At 42.3% G+C, this 16,955-nt stretch overlaps 1 protein-coding gene across 2 annotated transcripts in view; it reads left to right on the top strand.

Moving 5' to 3' along the window:
- col4a2 (collagen, type IV, alpha 2) overlaps positions 1-16,955 on the top strand; it is a 54,284-nt gene that overhangs the window by 32,650 nt on the left and 4,679 nt on the right. Inside the window, exons 5-41 of one of the 2 annotated variants that reach the window (XM_037489449.2) lie at positions 5,225-5,359; positions 5,441-5,485; positions 5,591-5,707; positions 5,809-5,877; positions 6,017-6,052; positions 6,170-6,223; positions 6,366-6,401; positions 6,514-6,555; positions 7,716-7,778; positions 7,900-7,944; positions 8,044-8,091; positions 8,182-8,217; positions 8,311-8,355; positions 8,482-8,533; positions 9,029-9,142; positions 9,889-10,038; positions 10,135-10,206; positions 10,368-10,519; positions 10,605-10,677; positions 11,673-11,779; positions 11,913-12,096; positions 12,423-12,467; positions 12,739-12,813; positions 12,890-12,988; positions 13,116-13,337; positions 13,450-13,611; positions 13,706-13,876; positions 14,018-14,161; positions 14,267-14,392; positions 14,472-14,653; positions 14,897-14,960; positions 15,044-15,118; positions 15,217-15,324; positions 15,434-15,541; positions 15,636-15,707; positions 16,332-16,457; positions 16,612-16,728. In XM_037489449.2, coding sequence (XP_037345346.2) covers positions 5,225-5,359; positions 5,441-5,485; positions 5,591-5,707; positions 5,809-5,877; positions 6,017-6,052; positions 6,170-6,223; positions 6,366-6,401; positions 6,514-6,555; positions 7,716-7,778; positions 7,900-7,944; positions 8,044-8,091; positions 8,182-8,217; positions 8,311-8,355; positions 8,482-8,533; positions 9,029-9,142; positions 9,889-10,038; positions 10,135-10,206; positions 10,368-10,519; positions 10,605-10,677; positions 11,673-11,779; positions 11,913-12,096; positions 12,423-12,467; positions 12,739-12,813; positions 12,890-12,988; positions 13,116-13,337; positions 13,450-13,611; positions 13,706-13,876; positions 14,018-14,161; positions 14,267-14,392; positions 14,472-14,653; positions 14,897-14,960; positions 15,044-15,118; positions 15,217-15,324; positions 15,434-15,541; positions 15,636-15,707; positions 16,332-16,457; positions 16,612-16,728 — 3,571 coding nt within the window. The remainder of the gene's footprint in view (positions 1-5,224; positions 5,360-5,440; positions 5,486-5,590; positions 5,708-5,808; positions 5,878-6,016; positions 6,053-6,169; positions 6,224-6,365; positions 6,402-6,513; positions 6,556-7,715; positions 7,779-7,899; positions 7,945-8,043; positions 8,092-8,181; positions 8,218-8,310; positions 8,356-8,481; positions 8,534-9,028; positions 9,143-9,888; positions 10,039-10,134; positions 10,207-10,367; positions 10,520-10,604; positions 10,678-11,672; positions 11,780-11,912; positions 12,097-12,422; positions 12,468-12,738; positions 12,814-12,889; positions 12,989-13,115; positions 13,338-13,449; positions 13,612-13,705; positions 13,877-14,017; positions 14,162-14,266; positions 14,393-14,471; positions 14,654-14,896; positions 14,961-15,043; positions 15,119-15,216; positions 15,325-15,433; positions 15,542-15,635; positions 15,708-16,331; positions 16,458-16,611; positions 16,729-16,955) is intronic. The other variant, XM_037489450.2, reaches the window with a different exon arrangement.

The following is a 16,955-nucleotide window of genomic DNA, read 5'->3' as shown; positions in this document are numbered from 1 at the left end:
CTGTGACCCGGGCTGCGTGTTCCCATCCTGTTCTTAGGGAGTCGTTCCAAAACCGTCCACCCCGAGGGACAGTCTGCGTCCAGATAAAACGTGCGGTTTTAGATGGGGGGGGGGACTTTTAATAGGTCTGAAATTGCAAACACACCCACGTAGACACATGGAGAGGACATCGATTCTGGTTAATGTATTTTATACTTTGTGAAGAGGAGGGTTTTCTCAGAGATCCCTTGACATATGTTAGACATCATGAAGGCACTTGTTTGCAGAAGCAAAACAAATCCCACGACTTGGAAACCCCGTACACTTCCAGGTTCGAGGTCATATGAGAGCTCTTATCACCACACTCAACAATGATTATGACATGTTGGATGTGAACCTGTGAGCACCAGCGCTCTCCTCATCTGGATTCTCACATGTCAAGTTTAACTGGAAGAGACTGTCCACAAATTCTCCTCACATTCCTACAGCTGCAGATTATAGATCGTGTCATTGTCAATGACACACATTATATATGAAAGAATACAAAAAGACCTATTCGAGATGGCAATAGCAAGGGGTCGGCAGCGGATCAATCAACCTTATTTATCTGCTGTGTGTCTGCTTTCATTTTTGGTCCCATCATCTCACACCTCAGTCAGTTTGTTCAGACAGGAAGGGCTTGTGAGTTTTTGTATGTGCATGTGTGTGAGAAGTGAATGAATAAAAAGCAGATCAACAGTTGTCTACATATGCAAAGGACATACTGATACACACACAACAAACAGACGGATGGACGGACGCATGCCTTCCTGTTTAATCAGGTTCATCCCTACTTCTCTGTGTGGTTTAATCATGTTATTTCAGTCTGTTGGTATTTCCTCCTGACGTACAAACTTTCCGTCTGTTAGGCCATGTAATATAAAATAATGGAAGCGCCATCGCTGACTATGATTATAACCATGAAAGCCATGACATTCTTGGACTGTTTGATGAACAGAGTGAAAATGAAGTTTTAAAATGCACATTGTTTCACTGCTGTGAGCTCACAGCTTCAGTGCATCTAGCTCCAAGCCCAACTCCGTCAAATGAGCACTCATACACTCAGTGGGCGCTTGTTTTCGTGGTTTAAAATACGATTGCAATTTTATGATGTATTACTGTTATTTGTGCAATTACTTTCTCTTTAAATTGAAACAATTGAATAATCACAGTTACAATTTACCACATTTACAAAAAATGTAGCAGTTTACTAAGAAGTAAGACAAAGAAAAACAATAAATCCACATAGTTTTCTTTTTCCTTCAAAATTGAAGGCAGATGATTTTAATATGTAAGCTGAGGAAACTAACTTGACTCGACTCATTAGGATTATTGTCTTCCCTTTGGCTGCCTCAATTTCCTTTTCATTCCTCCAGTAAGCTCAGTAGATTTAACCTCAGTAGATTTGACTGCTGATTGACGGCCCGTCGTATCCCATCTTGAAGCTCGCGAGACATGAGGCTGACAGAAGGAAAAATACAAGGAGCTGCAGCTACAGAGGAAAGTCGGAGGGCAGCACGTGTCTCCTGAGCTTCACGATATGTTGATGACCGACCTTCAAAGAATGAGAGGAACTCCAAAAACATTAATACATTTCGTGACATTTCAAGAGCCCTCAAATTCCTTTGATTTCCGCTCTTTCTCCACAGGTTCAGAAGTTGTTTATTACACAACGCTGTTAATTTTGTTTTTTCCCGTCCATTCCCTGCTACATTGTTTTTTCTTTATTCATTGTCTAGACCACAATTTATGCCTCTCCTCAATAGTGTTTTTGTCATCTCTCCCCCAAAAATCTGTGATTTATTGGTCATTCTCCACCCAGGAGAGATGGGAAGTGAAAGAAAACAGGCAGAAAAGAAAGAGGCTAAGAAGAGATGCTAAGGGGTGTAAGAGCACTCAAGAGCTTGGAGAGAGGAGGGGAGGAAATAAAGTAGTGTGAGGAGATAAGAATGGGGAGTGTGGAGGTATGAAGGAAGTAAAGCTGTGGAGGACTGATAAAGAGGGGAGAAAAATACAGTAGGCTGCTGCAAAAAAAACACTATAAAGATAATACTTTTCCGTTTTAATTAACACTTTCATGTTAAGGTTTAGGTTGTAGTTAGCGCTGGTGTTGAACTGGACTACTGGCGACTACTTGCTGGTTGATTTGAACATACTAATAATTCCGTTGCATTTGACAGGCTTTGGCCAGAAGATCCGCCTCCGAGTCCCTGTGTTGGTCCTTACGCTCATTATTGGGCCATATCTACATCAGCTAGAATCGTTCACCTTAAAGAAAAAAGAACTGCTGGCAGTTTGAATATGACTTGTCCGTTATAGTTTGTAAACGCAACATAGAAAGTTTGCCCCATCGTTCTGCGTACTTTCCCCCCCCCGGATGCGCCTGCTATAGGCTCAGCGAATTAAGAAAACTCAGAGGGAGGAAAGGGTCTCTGCAGGTACAGACACGCACTTGTTGTGGGTCACAAGTAATGATTGAGGGGGGTCGTTCTTCAGACAAGAATCTCTTCTGCGTGCACATTCACACACACACACACATGATTTAGTGCACTTCGCTCCTCTCGCTGTCATTATGTTTCCACTCCCGTCTGTGAATAACAGCGCTTTATTACTTCGATATACTTTTGATTTACTTTGATATACTTTGATATACTTTGAATTTCCTCTTCATTATGATGAAGGATTGCATTGTAAGTGTGTATTGTGTACTGTGTGGTCCACACTGTCTTTATCTCAGTGATTCAGAAGAGCTCTGTTTTAAGGCTCTGGTACCACCACCAAAGTAGTGAAATGCTAATGATGTTAACTAGGGCTGTCAAAAATAGCGCGTTAACGGCGTTAATTAGCTGTTTGTTGTTAATTACGTCAATTTTTTTGACGCATTTCACGCATGCGTAGTGTGACAAATGATTCAGGTCAGGAAAGTGACTCTTCTTCTAGGGAATGCACTTCATCCTTTACAACACATTACTGCCACCTGCAGGCATATGTCAGGCCGTCAGGTTCAGCAAGTCAGAGACCCGCCCCTCCCCCCCCCCCTCCCCTCTTTGCAGCGCCAGTCGTTCTAATCGCCGCGCTCGACTTCAAGGTGTAACCTTTATTATTGTTCGGTCTGAAACAGCGCGCCCAGTGACGGGTGGTGCAGCAATATTGTTGTTCGGGTGGAAATCGGGAGAAAGGTCGGTCCGGGAGATTTTCGGGAGGGGCTTTGAAAAGTCGGGAGGGTTGACATGTCTGGTCATGTCTGGTCATCGCAGCCCTGAACCATCAGGAGCACAAACTCACAGCAGAGTGGGATAAACTGCAGAGGCTCGAGACCCTTCTAGAGCCATGCAGGGAAATCAGTCTGTAACTTATCAAATAACATTGCTTTGATTATTTGATAATAATCTGTGCATTATTTTTTTGATTATTTAAAAAAAAATCAAATATCAATAACATGTATTTATGTAAACAATAATAATGATGATAATAATAATTATGTATCTGTGTCCTGTTATTTATCTTTAGTATGCATTTCAGAAAGAAAAAATGGTTAGGATTCAGGTGGGATTAATCATGATTAATCCACTGAAAATTCTGATTAATTTGATTAAAATTTTTAATCATTTGACAGCCCTAATGTTAACATATCGTGTCCTTTAGCTGTAAATTATGGTGGAAAACTTCCCAGCCCTGACTGCATGACACGCCTCCCATTATTCAGGCAAAGTTGGATTTGTTTTGACAGGACTGTTGACAGTTGCAGTACCGAGATGAAGACATAACACACACCTCCCGTTTCAAAAAGCCACCCATAAACAAAGCTCTGACCACAAGCAGCAACCTGTTTGAATGAGGCTTTATCTCTAACTATCTGCTTCTGATTTGTCTGTGAGCTTGTTTGAATTGTTGTTAATTGTTTAGGCTCCCTGAAGTTTTATTAATTCCTGGAGGAGACCCCTCTGCTCTTGCTTCATTTCACAAGGCACTCAGCGCTTGGTTGGTTCTCACAGGAACACAGTCGGGCCCCTGAACTCTGAGACCATGAAATCACGCCCTTTGACCTGAACACTTGTAAAAGCATATAGTATGTTATTCTGTTATTAAGCAGCCCTTGAGCCTCCTCACTGGTCGAGTACAGTCCAGATGTAAAGGATAATATACTTTATGTGTCCGTGTTTGAGGCACCTGTTCCTTGTCGTCACACGCCACAATGACCACTGACCCTTCCATGCCCTCTTCTTCAACAACGGAAAACACGCGGAAGTGATTTTGGTGGCGTAGGTGAAGAAAGGGCGCACACTTTACTGCCAAGTCTTCAGACACACCGTAAAGCTGTCTAATAGCAGATAAAAACTTGATATTTAAATTATATTTAAATTAGGTCTTTTTTGGAGAAGAGAAACATTCTTACATCACAGCCTCACATTCTCCTGCTTCCTATCTGCCTCCCTGTCTTCTGTCCTTCATCACTTGGAGTGTCATAATCAAATTGGTATATTTAGCTCGTGGATTAAGGGTCTGTCTGTAGTTTAAAACTCAAAGAAACTATAATCAACATTTTCTTTTAACAGCCCTGTTAGGCATTTCAAGCTTGATTTTTTAATGAGATATTTAAATGAGAGTTCTGCCTTTATCTACCTTAACTTCATCTTGTCACCGCCAACATGTGTGCTTTGGGCTCTTAAATAATCTTTCAGTTGCGTTAAAGAAAAAAATCTGCATGCAATTGATTTTCAAACCAAGAATATCTAAAAGACAAAAAGATTTCTTCAACTTAAATATTTACTCTCGGGATGTTTTAGTTTGTTTGCATTTATGTATTTAGTTGCATAGCTTTGTAGACTCTCTGATTCTGGCAGTCAGCTGACAGGGACATGTATACTGTTTGACCACTGGATGGGTGTAGAGTGTAAATTGCTGATGGAGAAGATTTTGCAATAAATAAAGGCGTTTGTCTCCCTCTTGTGATGTGATCCCAAACTACAAGCAGACATTTGGTGATTAGAAATATACAGTATATGAGAAATACACAGGTGTGTTTACTTCTTATTGTATTAATGCTATTCTTTTGTTGTGTTGATAACACTTTTCAAATCTTCTCTTCTATATTTCTCTTTTTCTAACCCCACATATCACCAAAACAGTTCATTTGGATGAAATGCAAAGTTTAATACGTGTTTTCGCAACAAAGTTGACATTTTTTCTCCCTCTCCAACCTCAGGGTCACCCTGGCCCTCTCGGCCCCCAGGGCCCCAGCGGGCCTTTGGGGAGACCAGGGGATGTTGGTATTGAAGGCCCAAAGGGGCAGAAAGGTGACCGCGGCCGTAGCGGCATCATAGGTCCCAAAGGCGATGCGGTAAAGTATCCTCCTCCTGTTTAAAGTCACGACCCGCTGGTTGGTTCTCTTGTTTAATGTGTGGTTGTTATCGCTCCGCAGGGAATGGCCGGTGTTCCTGGATTTTCTGGAAACAATGGCATCCCTGTAAGTCTATCCATCAGTCCGGACCAATGGCCCAGCGGCTCACTGTAGTGATTCCTCCTGCGGTGTGTTCGTGCTGTCTGATCTGAATTGACATTGGCTCTGCAGGGCCACCCCGGACAAGCCGGACCCAGGGGCAAGCCAGGTGCAGACGGCTGCAACGGGACGCAGGGCGATTCAGGGTTACCAGGGCAACCCGGCTATCCTGGCCCACCTGGTTTTACTGTAAGTGCAACTACAGGAGGATAGTCACTTACTGAATATGTAGTGTTTGTTTTTTTGAGAGTGACCATTAAGAGCTCTCTCTTTTTGTTTTCATCCCTCAGGGACAGTCGGGCTGGAAGGGACAGAAGGGGGACTCTCTGGACGTCAGTGTGTTCATGAGGCGCTTCAGGGTGAGCAGGAGGAGTGAAAACCACTCTTGGGCTTTGTTCTGAATTATTACATTGCATAGGCGACTTGATATTGCTCTAATAAAATGTGTGTATATATATATATTATTAACCTCATGAATCTCTGACCATCTCTCCCCAGGGAGATCCAGGCACACCAGGATTCAACGGAATATTGGTAAAACACATTAATAATTTCAAAGCTCCTCACAAGACATGATCAGATAATGGGGTTCATCTATTAATAAATACAATTTCTTGTAATTTTTCTTTCCCATTGCCCTTTTTTTCTCAGGGGCTTCAGGGAAATCCGGGATGGGTGGGTAACAGAGGTATACCAGGACCAAAGGTAAGTGTGTGTGCGTGTGTGTGTGTGCGTGCGTGCGTGTGTGTGTTTGTGTGTGTGAGTGCATTTTCATTTTACTCTGTGGAGCTCCATCTATTATGATAAAACAGGTGCTTATTAGCATCCTACGTGTACCCCATTCTAGGGTCCCCCAGGGCCTCCCGGTCCCCGTGGACCAAAGGTAAGGCAACAAGTATACATATTATATATATTTAATCAATGTAATATATGATATAAATGTGATGTACACTGTAGCAATTCTGCTTCAAGTGTTGTTTTGTTTTTCTGGGCAGGGCAACATGACCAAAGTGCTAAAGGGATTCAAAGGAGGACAAGTGAGTGGCCATGTTTTCCATATTCATGCTAATATACATATATACTGTATATATAAATATATATATATATATATTTATATAACTGCTGTAAATCTTCATTCGAAAAAAAACTGTGAACCTGAAAGAAATATATATAAGTGAAGAATGAAAAAATATTTTATTCAAAAAAATAATAAAACTGAGTCAAAACTATATTCAACCCGAAAATATTTTTCGTCCACTTATTTTTATTTTTAATACAGTGTTGTATTTTTCAATGTTCAACAAAACTTAAACTTTCAGGTTCACATTTTTTTTCAAAAGAACAAAACTTTTGACCTGGATTTGGCTCCATATAAATCAAATACCATAAAAACAAAATGGGTTTCTGTTACTATAGTAATGTAATCCGCTTCAGCTTGAGCTCTTCATCTTTACACCCTCATACAATTAATGTAGTTAATTTACTTAATGACCATGTCCAAGTGCAATATTTTAGGTTATTTAACTTAACGTGAGTATTTTAATTTTATTTTTACTGTTGGGGTGACTTGCATAGTTTAACTACATTTACCAGTAGCTCGCTTGTTGTTCATCTACATCCATGTTTCTATTGGGATTTGAGTAGTTAAATTACTTTATTGCTATTTTTCTGGTTAACTACTGGCCTTTAGATGTAAGCAATTATATCTTTAGGTGAAATATTTATTTTTTTAGGATTTTATATACTTTTTAAAGATTTCTTTTCATTGAAAAAACATGATCAACTCATAGATTATAAACTCGTCCACACAAGGTAAAACAAATGATCTAATCATCCACAACACAGTGAATGGAGTGTGGGGGGCTTTAGCTTTAAATGAAATGGTCCAAACTTACTCCGCCTCCACCAGCAGTAAAGCAAGTTTACGCATTCCAGCATTAACAATCTGATGATGTCATCTTTAATAAGATCACTCACAGCTGCATTCTCTCTGCCTTAACAATATTAATTAATTAATTATTTCTTCAATGTTTTATGTACATTTTGCTGCTGCACTTGCAGGTCTATTTTTTATTGACGGTCTTTTAAATGAAACAGTATTTTTAAACTAGTATTTTTTCCTTCAGTACAACAACTTGATGATGATTTGGTTCTTTGAGCTCGCTGACTTTTATTGCTTTTCCTACTTCCACCTCAGGGAGATATCGGACCACCAGGGCCACCAGGAAACTCTACTCATCAGCAGGTCAAACCACCCTCGGTCTGTACATGTTTATCTTTATTCATTGTTCAAAGAAGGTCTCCGAAATCTGAAATATAAACGAGAGTGTTACTTACACTGATACAAGCTCCAATAATATGCCCCCATTTCAATATTTTAGGCGCCTCGTGGAGAGAAAGGTGTGAAAGGAGAATCAGGAGACCCGGTGTGTGATGAGGGATCATACACATAGATCCATACAAACACATACATTCGTATTAACATCTGAGCAGGTCAGTCCCTTATTTTGTTGGCTTCATTTCAGGGTGACAACAAAGGAGAAACGGGTGTGACGGGATTACCTGGACCGCGGGTGAGCAGAGGCGCAGTTCTACACATTCCAGCAACCCGCTGTCTTCTGCCCTCGTTAAACTGATCAAATGTGATGTTTATGCCGTTCTAGGGCTTGTCTGGCAAAGATGGGCGTCCTGGGCTTCGGGTATACATCTTTGAAAATATAGAGATGTTGAATCAGTATAAGTTACCAGATCAAATGTGATTTTATATCTTCATGATGGCCACTCTCTTTCAGGGGGACACCGGAGATGAAGGACCACGCGGTGCAGATGGTGCTAAGGTGAAAATACACTCACATATGTGTCAAAGCTGGGCCCAACCAGGAAAGGATTTTGGTCTTTTAAATTACAAGTAAACCTGCAGCTTCTGAATACTGAAAGACTGATATTAAATGAATGTTTTTCAGGGAGACAGAGGTGACCCAGGAGAACTGATATCAGACCCCGGGTCTACAATAGGTGAGATTATTTATACCAGAGAAACCGTCAAATAATCCGTACTGGAAGAGATACAGTTTGAAGATGGAACCAGTCTTGACACACGCTAACATGTCCTTTCAGAAAAAAAGTTGTTGACAGAAAGGAAAATTCTGTGGGGGAACTTGGTGGCACTACTGAACTTTAACAGACCACACTAACTCAAAAACAGAAGGGTTAAAGAAAGAGGTTGTGCGTGCTGTCTGCTTCTTCAATGTGGCAATGAACCCTTGTGACAAAGGTGGACAAGATGTCTTGTCTTTGGATTGTTCGGTTTGTAATAAACAAACTGAACTATCTTTATTATTAATAGTACAGTATTCAAATGATGATGTAACAGCATGTAACTCTTTATAATCCTTCATGTTAAGTGTGTTAGAGAGCTACAGACAAATGGATTAGAGCATTTACAAGGAGTGTCAACTTTGAAATGCTAATTCATGTTTGTTTTTTGTATTATGCTTTTACTTTGATAAGCTGGTCCTCCCGGTCCTCTTGGTGAGCAGGGTCCGCAGGGAGAGAGGGGTACGGTTGGAGACCAAGGCGTCCCCGGACGTCCGGGTATTCCCGCCTCTGACACCCAGCAACAAGGTGTGTAAACCGACGCTATGCCAAGAGATTCAACCACATGCAACATATATATATAACACTCGCCTATATGACACACACAATGGTTAAAGTCTGAGGTCGGTTTTATTTATATATATCCCAAAATCCAGTGTCAGTCCGTACATCATATGACATCCTCTATCTTTATACGCCTCAGATAAAACTCTACAAAAACGTGAAGATAAGAAATAGACATGAGGGATCCCATTTCCACAACACAAATACTTTGACTGTGAGTTTTAAATACAGTTAAACAATCACAAGTTATAATGACAATATTAACTTGTACTAAATAAATTATATTTAGAGTCATATGTAGAATAGTAGATAGTATGACAGACATTGTCAGTGGACAAAATAAACACAGATAATATTTAAATACTACCCGGATCTGGATCATAAATGAAATCACCCTAAAAATGAATTTAAGATTCTTTGAGAATTTAAAGATTTTTAAATAGAAACCTCTAAAATCTTCTAGGCAGCCGCGCCTGCAAAGTACACCTTGTTCTTTTTTATACAAACTGTCAAGTAGTCTACCTTTGTGACATTGCAAAAGTATTATTTACTGGAATGAAAACAAAACAAAGAGATAAAATACAACATATCATTTGGTACTATGCTGACACAATGTACCCTGGTCACCACGGGTTAAAGCTTTGATCACTTGAGAAGAAGTTCTGAGTTTAACATGAACATTCCTTTCAATCTCCTCTTGTATCTGTCAGTTTGGGATTTTATGGGGCCATTTGGTACGAAAGGGGAGTCAGGAGAGAAGGGCCAACCAGGGGAACCAGGACGCTCTGCTGAGACTGCCGGACCCCCGGGGGACAAGGGGCGCCCGGGGCCCAGTGGCCCTCAAGGTCCGAAAGGAACATGTAAGTGTGCGACTGAGTGAGCAAATCAAATGTTACTATTCCTTCTAATTTATACATTTATTGCGATTCTCTGTCTCAATTTCGATGTGTCTCTAGGGGCCGAGTACTTCAAAGGGGCTCCCGGTGGGAGAGGAAGACCCGGCAACGCAGGCTTAAAAGGAGGGAAAGGTGCAGTAGTCAACATTCTAATGGTTGACTTTTCAATAAATACACAGAGAGTGTTTGCATTCATTTCATAGTAATCCCTCCATTTCAATAACGTTTAAGTTAAATTCTCATTCATGTACACCATACGACTTTCTTTCCTGTTAATAATTGTAAACATTTAGGCGATCACGGGCTGTGTGAATGCAAAGTGGCACACTCTCTACCTGGGCCACTTGGCCCTGCTGGTGATGCTGGTGATGCCGGGATGACTGGAGAGTTTGGTCGGGAGGGGGATTCAGGCGACCCGGGTCCCGAAGGAAACAAGGGATTACCTGTGAGAATTATTAAGCCGTCTGCACTCCTTCTCCGTTGTTCATTTTGAGCCCTTTGGCCTCAAACTTCTCTGTGTTGTCTCACAGGGATCTCCTGGTGCCGACGGCCCAACGGGTCCAAAGGGTCGAAAGGGGGATTCGATCGTGGCCTCACAAAAAGGTGCAGTGTACTTGTGTTTTTTTTAATCTCATGTCAGATCAGCAGCTGTGATCAGATAGGATACGGCGATCCCTTTGCTCTGTCTGTGCATGATGTACTGATGTGTGTGCAGTGTTGTGCCTGAACGCGTTCATTGAACGGTAGTTCATATTTTGGCCGAACGTGAACTGAACGTACTGTATTAATGCCCGATGAACGTCACTGTGAACTCGTTCATTCTGGTGTCTGTGAACGGCACGTTCTTTCAGGTTAACATCGTTCAAATAGGTTGCCAGATTTCTATAGAAAACACACCGTAAACGCGCCTTAATAAGTAGCGGAAAAAACACCCAATCTGGCAACACCAGCCACCAGTGTCGCACCGCGCATGCGTCATCAAAAAAAAAGAAATGCATGGAGGCGACAGCTGCGTGTAGCAAAGAGGCGGCGTATAATAATTTAAATGAGTTTTATGAAGTTACTGACAAGGTCGGTGAGGATGGGAGGAATCTGACCTTTCTTTGCAAACATTTGCACCTTACTGATTACTGTTGTGTTTTTATTCCTTATTTAAAAAAGACCATTCAAGCAGCATGTGTGTGAGAATGTACTGTAGGGGTGAACGCTGCAGTTGCTGCTAGTGTGGAGTGAATGGACAGCAACATTAAAGCAACAATGGGGAAATGCTGTCCCCTCAATGCTGATGTAAACCCTTGTTGGATATGGATTCAAAATTAGATATGAAGATTAAATCTGATGCATAGCTTCAGTGTTAAAACTGATCAAATAATTGCTGTCTGTGGTTCTATATGGGCTGTGGCAATAATTTTGAAAAATAATAGCTTGTAGCAACATATGGAAAAAAAGAAGTAGTTGGAACTGTAAACTTTGTTCAAATATTTTGAAGTTTGAACTATGAACTGAACTAGTTCATTTTAAAATATGTGAACTGAACTTTGAACTAGTTCATGTAGAAAGTGAACTTTCCCAACACTGTGTGTGTGTGTGCGTTGTAGGATATCATGGAGATCCAGGGGATCACGGGCGAGACGGTGAGCCCGGCGCTTTGGGTGCTCCAGGCCCAGATGGTTTGCCTGGCATCCCTGGGAGCCGAGGTTTTCCAGTGAGTTCACCGGTCATATTGGCAGATTTATATTAGCGGTTTATTCAAAATGACATGATCTCATTTTGCTCATTTCCCCTTATGACAAATGAACTCTCTCCAACAATATATTCATGCTGGTTGTTGTCAACAGGGAGAAGGTCCCAAAGGAGAAGTGGGAGACAAAGGTTTCCCAGGCCGGCCTGGTCTACCTGGTGTATCCGGACTAATTGGGACAGATGGTAGAGTCCTTGGTGGGGTCAAAGGCCAACGTGGTTTACCTGGTGAAGATGGCCTTGCGGGTTATGATGGATTTCCAGGGACACCTGGCGCGCCAGGTGAGAGGTGGCTGACTGCCTACTTCTATCCTTTTTGTTCAACCTCACTATGAGGTTTAATATGTATATCATTTGAATTATTCTCTCTTAATATGCAAAAGCAGTGGCCCTTTAATAGCTTGTGATTAAAGACAGGAAGTATACTTTTTTCTATTTTATTTACTTTTCTGTCTTCACCTTGATGCAGCGGCTGCATCCCATAAACAAGCAGCAGCGACACTTGTTTGAGATAATGCTTTTGCTTTTGAGTAACTCCTGTTTCGAACGCCTCTCTCTCTCTCTTTCTCTCTCTCTCTCTCTCTTTCATTCTCATTTGCGACTGAAAGGCGGCTGTAGTGAAACAGGAGATGAAGGACAGGTGGATATAACAGGTAGCTGGTATAATAACATTTTCACCATGTTGCTCTCTTTGTAACCACTCTGCTTTTGCTTCTGCATTATATGGCCTTGTGACCATAACTATTTTTTATTGTTTGCAATTTGTGATTTTGTGTAATGAGATATCAGCTAATTTAATAAATATGCCAAACAACAGAAAAACACTCCACTATTTGTACACCAAAATAGTCTCTCCACATAAACAACTTTTACATACTTTTACATAACTTTTACATGTTGCCCTAAAGAAGATTTTACTCTCAGGTCCATGCGATGCTGTTCCTGGACCTCCTGGGCTGCATGGACCTCCAGGACCTAACGGACTACCAGGATTCCGAGGTAACACAACAACAATATTGATAAATGTTGACATCAGGGCTCCTGCTGTGAGTAATTTCTGATGGATAACCAACAGGTCCTCCGGGGCAAAAAGGACCACAGGGTCCATTAGGAGCAAACGGAGAAAAAGGCGAAACAGGAGATCAAGGCATTGGTGGCTATCCTGGACCACCAGGTAAGAAGTGACGTGATATGACCTGGAGCAACTGGGCCGTAGTGTGATAGATATAATTGCTTACATCTCCTCTTTGGTGGCTTCAGATCATGTATTGTTATTAACGTAAAGGTCTTGTCTAATACAGGTTTTTCTGGCCCCCGTGGAGACTTGGGAGTTCCAGGGAGCAAAGGTTCAGTGGGAACCCCTGGTGTGCCTGGTGCAAGAGGCCGGTACGGGTTGCAAGGTGAGAAGGGTGTTCACGGAGAGATCTTTGGAGCATCGACAGGACCCCCCGGTGACCCAGGATTGCGTGGGATTCAAGGCAATAAAGGCCAGATCGGAGATCCAGGAGCATTCGGCTTTCCAGGTCAGCCACTTCTATTTAAACATCTTAGTCTATTTAAGCTGCCTTGCTCTTGAGCTTTCTTTGCCGCTTTGCCTTACCTCCGAAATAAGCTATTATCTATCCGTTCCTCCAGGAATACCTGGCATGCCTGGCATGATCGGCTTCAAGGGTGAGCATGGCCCTTTGGGCCTGCAGGGAGAGGAGGGGAGACCTGGGCCAGCAGGCCAGTACGGCTACCCCGGTGATCCTGGACAAGCAGGTCCTCTAGGCACGCTCGGGAGTCCTGGACAGCCAGGTAAGCATGCACGGCTTCACACTCTCCTACAGAAAAGGCTTTGTTCATGCATCACTTTTACCTTCTGCCATCCTTCTGGCATCCTGCTCACCAGGATTCACTGGAGAGAGGGGAACTGAAGGTGACCTGGGTCCACCTGGTCCAATAGGATTAAAAGGCATCCCAGGGAATTATGGTAATGATGGTGTTGTTGGAGAGTCTGGCCCACCAGGGGACGGGGGACCACCGGGTGCAGATGGACGTCCAGGACTTCCAGGAATAAAGGGTTTGTTCTTCAGATATTTACTTTGAAAAAAATAAATCCAGTAATGCAAGTAAATCAAATGAAACATTCAATCATATCATCTCTATGTAGCCTCATGATTTGTCCACAATGTGTAGGTCTAATGGTGCTTCTCTTTCCCAGGAGTCAAAGGGTCCCCTGGCATGTCAGGTTTTGATGGGATCAGGGGTGATATAGGGCCAAAAGGCTTCAGTGGTTTTGCCGGAGAACCTGGAATTCCGGGACAAGTTGGCTTAAAAGGAATGAAGGGTTTAAGTGGAGAGAAAGGTGAGACTGGGCTGTCATATCATTTTTGTAATCTCAGTGGATCTTAAGTATGTTGTGTTTGTGTAAAACAGCCACGTTAAATCTTCGACTCACCATCTCTGTCAGGTAATCGTGGTTTGAACGGGCCACCTGGAGCTAACCCTAAAATTCCCCCCAAGATGATTGCTAGCATGAAGGGAGTCAAGGGTGACTTCGGACAATATGGGAATAAAGGTTTTACCGGGCCGAGAGGTGAGCAGCTAAAAGGAAATCAGGTCAATCTTTCCATAATTTCCAAGTAGTCTTCTCAAATCTTAATTTTGTTCCAAAGGTATTAAGGGTTTGCCCGGTGTGCCGGGCTACGAGGGAACTCATGGTCATCCTGGAAGCCCCAGCAATAAGAAAGGTTACCGTGGAGAACTGGGTGCGGAGGGTTTGCCGGGGATGAAAGGAATGCCAGGCCCAACTGGCAACCGAGGAATTCCTGGTTTTGAGGGAATGCAAGGCAACAGGGTGAGAAGATTTATACTGGCAGTCCATGTTGATTATTCTGCATCAAAGAGCCACTCATTACCCTTTAACAGTTGCATTCACGGTGTTGGCATGATGGCACTCACTCTGCTAATATTTGTATACCGTTAACTACCAAAACATAGTTTCATCATATATTTTATTGCAATTGTATTTCCTTTATTGCAACATTTCATGTACATGTGATATAGTCCATTGATGAATCAATTGCTGATTTATTTTCAGGGGATTAAAGGAAGTCCTGGTGCCTATGGAGCCTCAGGAGACACAGGAAGGAAGGGAGGCAAAGGTACTACTTCAAACTCAAACTCAAGACAGATGGAGATCTGGGTGCAAGTTATGAAGTGATTGTGACAAAAATGTTGATCGCAGGTGATAAAGGGTCACGCATAGACCTTCACGGAACCACTGGACTGAGAGGAGAGTATGGCCTTCCAGGAGAACCAGGTACAAACATTCAAACAGATTCTAGTGATGATCAGCACCACCGAACATTTAGTCAATCATTTGTTTGTGATATAATTCATTTGATACCTCTTTCACAGGCCAGAAAGGTTTAACTGGACAAACGGGGGACAGTGGTTCACCTGGTTTTGATGGAATCGAAGGCAGAAAGGGAGAGGCAGGTGATCCGGGAGCAGGAGGGTACCCAGGCAAGAGACTCCCATTCACATACCTTATCTAACGGTATCATTAGTAGTGCAGCAGAATCACAACGTAACTTGTACACAATCTCGTGAACAACATTTACCTTTTCTGTAGGCGGTGATGGGCAGAGGGGCACTCCTGGTAACCAAGGTCAAAAAGGCTTTCCTGGAACTCCTGGAAAAGATGGAAACCCAGGGTTACCTGGTTTCCCAGGAAACAAAGGTAACCTAACCAGACCAGCGTCTTCTCTTCCTTTCTCCTTAAACTACATTTCTTTTGTTCACCATGTTCAAATTAACTATGAAAATGTGTGCAGGTTTCCCTGGGCTGAAAGGCCTTTATGGATTAGATGGACTGAAGGGACAGAAGGGTATCCGAGGAACACCAGGTATTCAACCCAATTCATGAAAAGAATCTCTGCAATTTTCTAGATACTGTTTCATAGATTACGGTATGTATAGTTTAAGACGCCACTTTCACTTTTTATCAAGGCTTTGCAATTTCAGTACCTGGCTCCAACATGAACAATACAATTGTCTGCACAGTACTGCAATGTATTATTTCTCATGATAGATTTCTAAATGCAAGATTTTCCACTGGCTTTTCTCAGGGGCGGGTTTTGTTTGTTAAGAGGAAGTCACCCACATTTGTGCACTAGTCAGCATGTTTCAGCAACTTAGCAATTTAGCAAGATTTGAATTGGTTGTTGGCGGTGGTGGCTTCTTTTGCCACTGTCAATCAAATCTGAATAAACCACATCCATACTGCGTACTGTTCTCAGGTAGCAACATGGGTTTTTGAATATGAAGTATGCTTGTCTTACTTTAACTTAATTATTTAGTCACTAATATTATGTGTTATAAACCTTGGTTATGACACTTCTGTAATTGGTAAACATAATAAAAGTATTTTTATAAGTTCTTCACTATATTCAGTGAAGTAGGGGCCTGGTCCCAATTTATGTAAAGACCTCAGGAGTTTGACTAAATGTCTCTGTTCACATTTTCATCAGGTCTGGACAGCATCGGACCAGCTGGGGATCCAGGAGGCAAAGGAGAAAGGGGAGAGGGTGGCGACCCCAACAGCCAGCCTGGTGCTCCTGGCTCTGTGGGTTTGAAAGGCTTCCAGGGATCTCAAGGTCCGCCATTACTCCTTACTCTTCTACATTAATATGAAACCGGCTGAGCTGTTAATGAAAGAACCAGTGACGCATGGCAAGACACGCAGTGGCAGTTGTTCAAGGGTTTTAACCACGTGAAGACTTGAAACAATCGTGTGTTTCACTCATTCAGGGGACCAAGGTCAACCTGGACAGCCGGGATTGCGTGGCCCCGAAGGACCAAGCGGGACCCCGGACAGACCAGGACGCAGTGGTGACCCGGGCTCTACGGGACCTAAAGGTTACCTAGGTGAGAAGATACAGTGGGATCGAAGAAAGCTATTGTTAAAACAACCAGAGCTCCCTCCCATCGCCTCTTTTTGGTGGACCTTTTAAGAACAAAATGATTTACTTGTTCGACAACCCAAGACAGTACAACTTTCTGCATTAAGACAGACAGAAGTGTAAATTGTGTTCTTTATTATTGACTGAGTGCATTGATGTAGTTTAATTAGTAAAGTAATCAAGAAGCGGAAC

This window comes from Pungitius pungitius, chromosome 10 (assembly GCF_949316345.1).
Source record: "Pungitius pungitius chromosome 10, fPunPun2.1, whole genome shotgun sequence".
Lineage (NCBI taxonomy): Eukaryota > Metazoa > Chordata > Actinopteri > Perciformes > Gasterosteidae > Pungitius > Pungitius pungitius.
The sequence above is the reverse complement of the archived record's forward strand: the minus strand, read 5'-3'. Positions and strand labels throughout refer to the sequence as shown.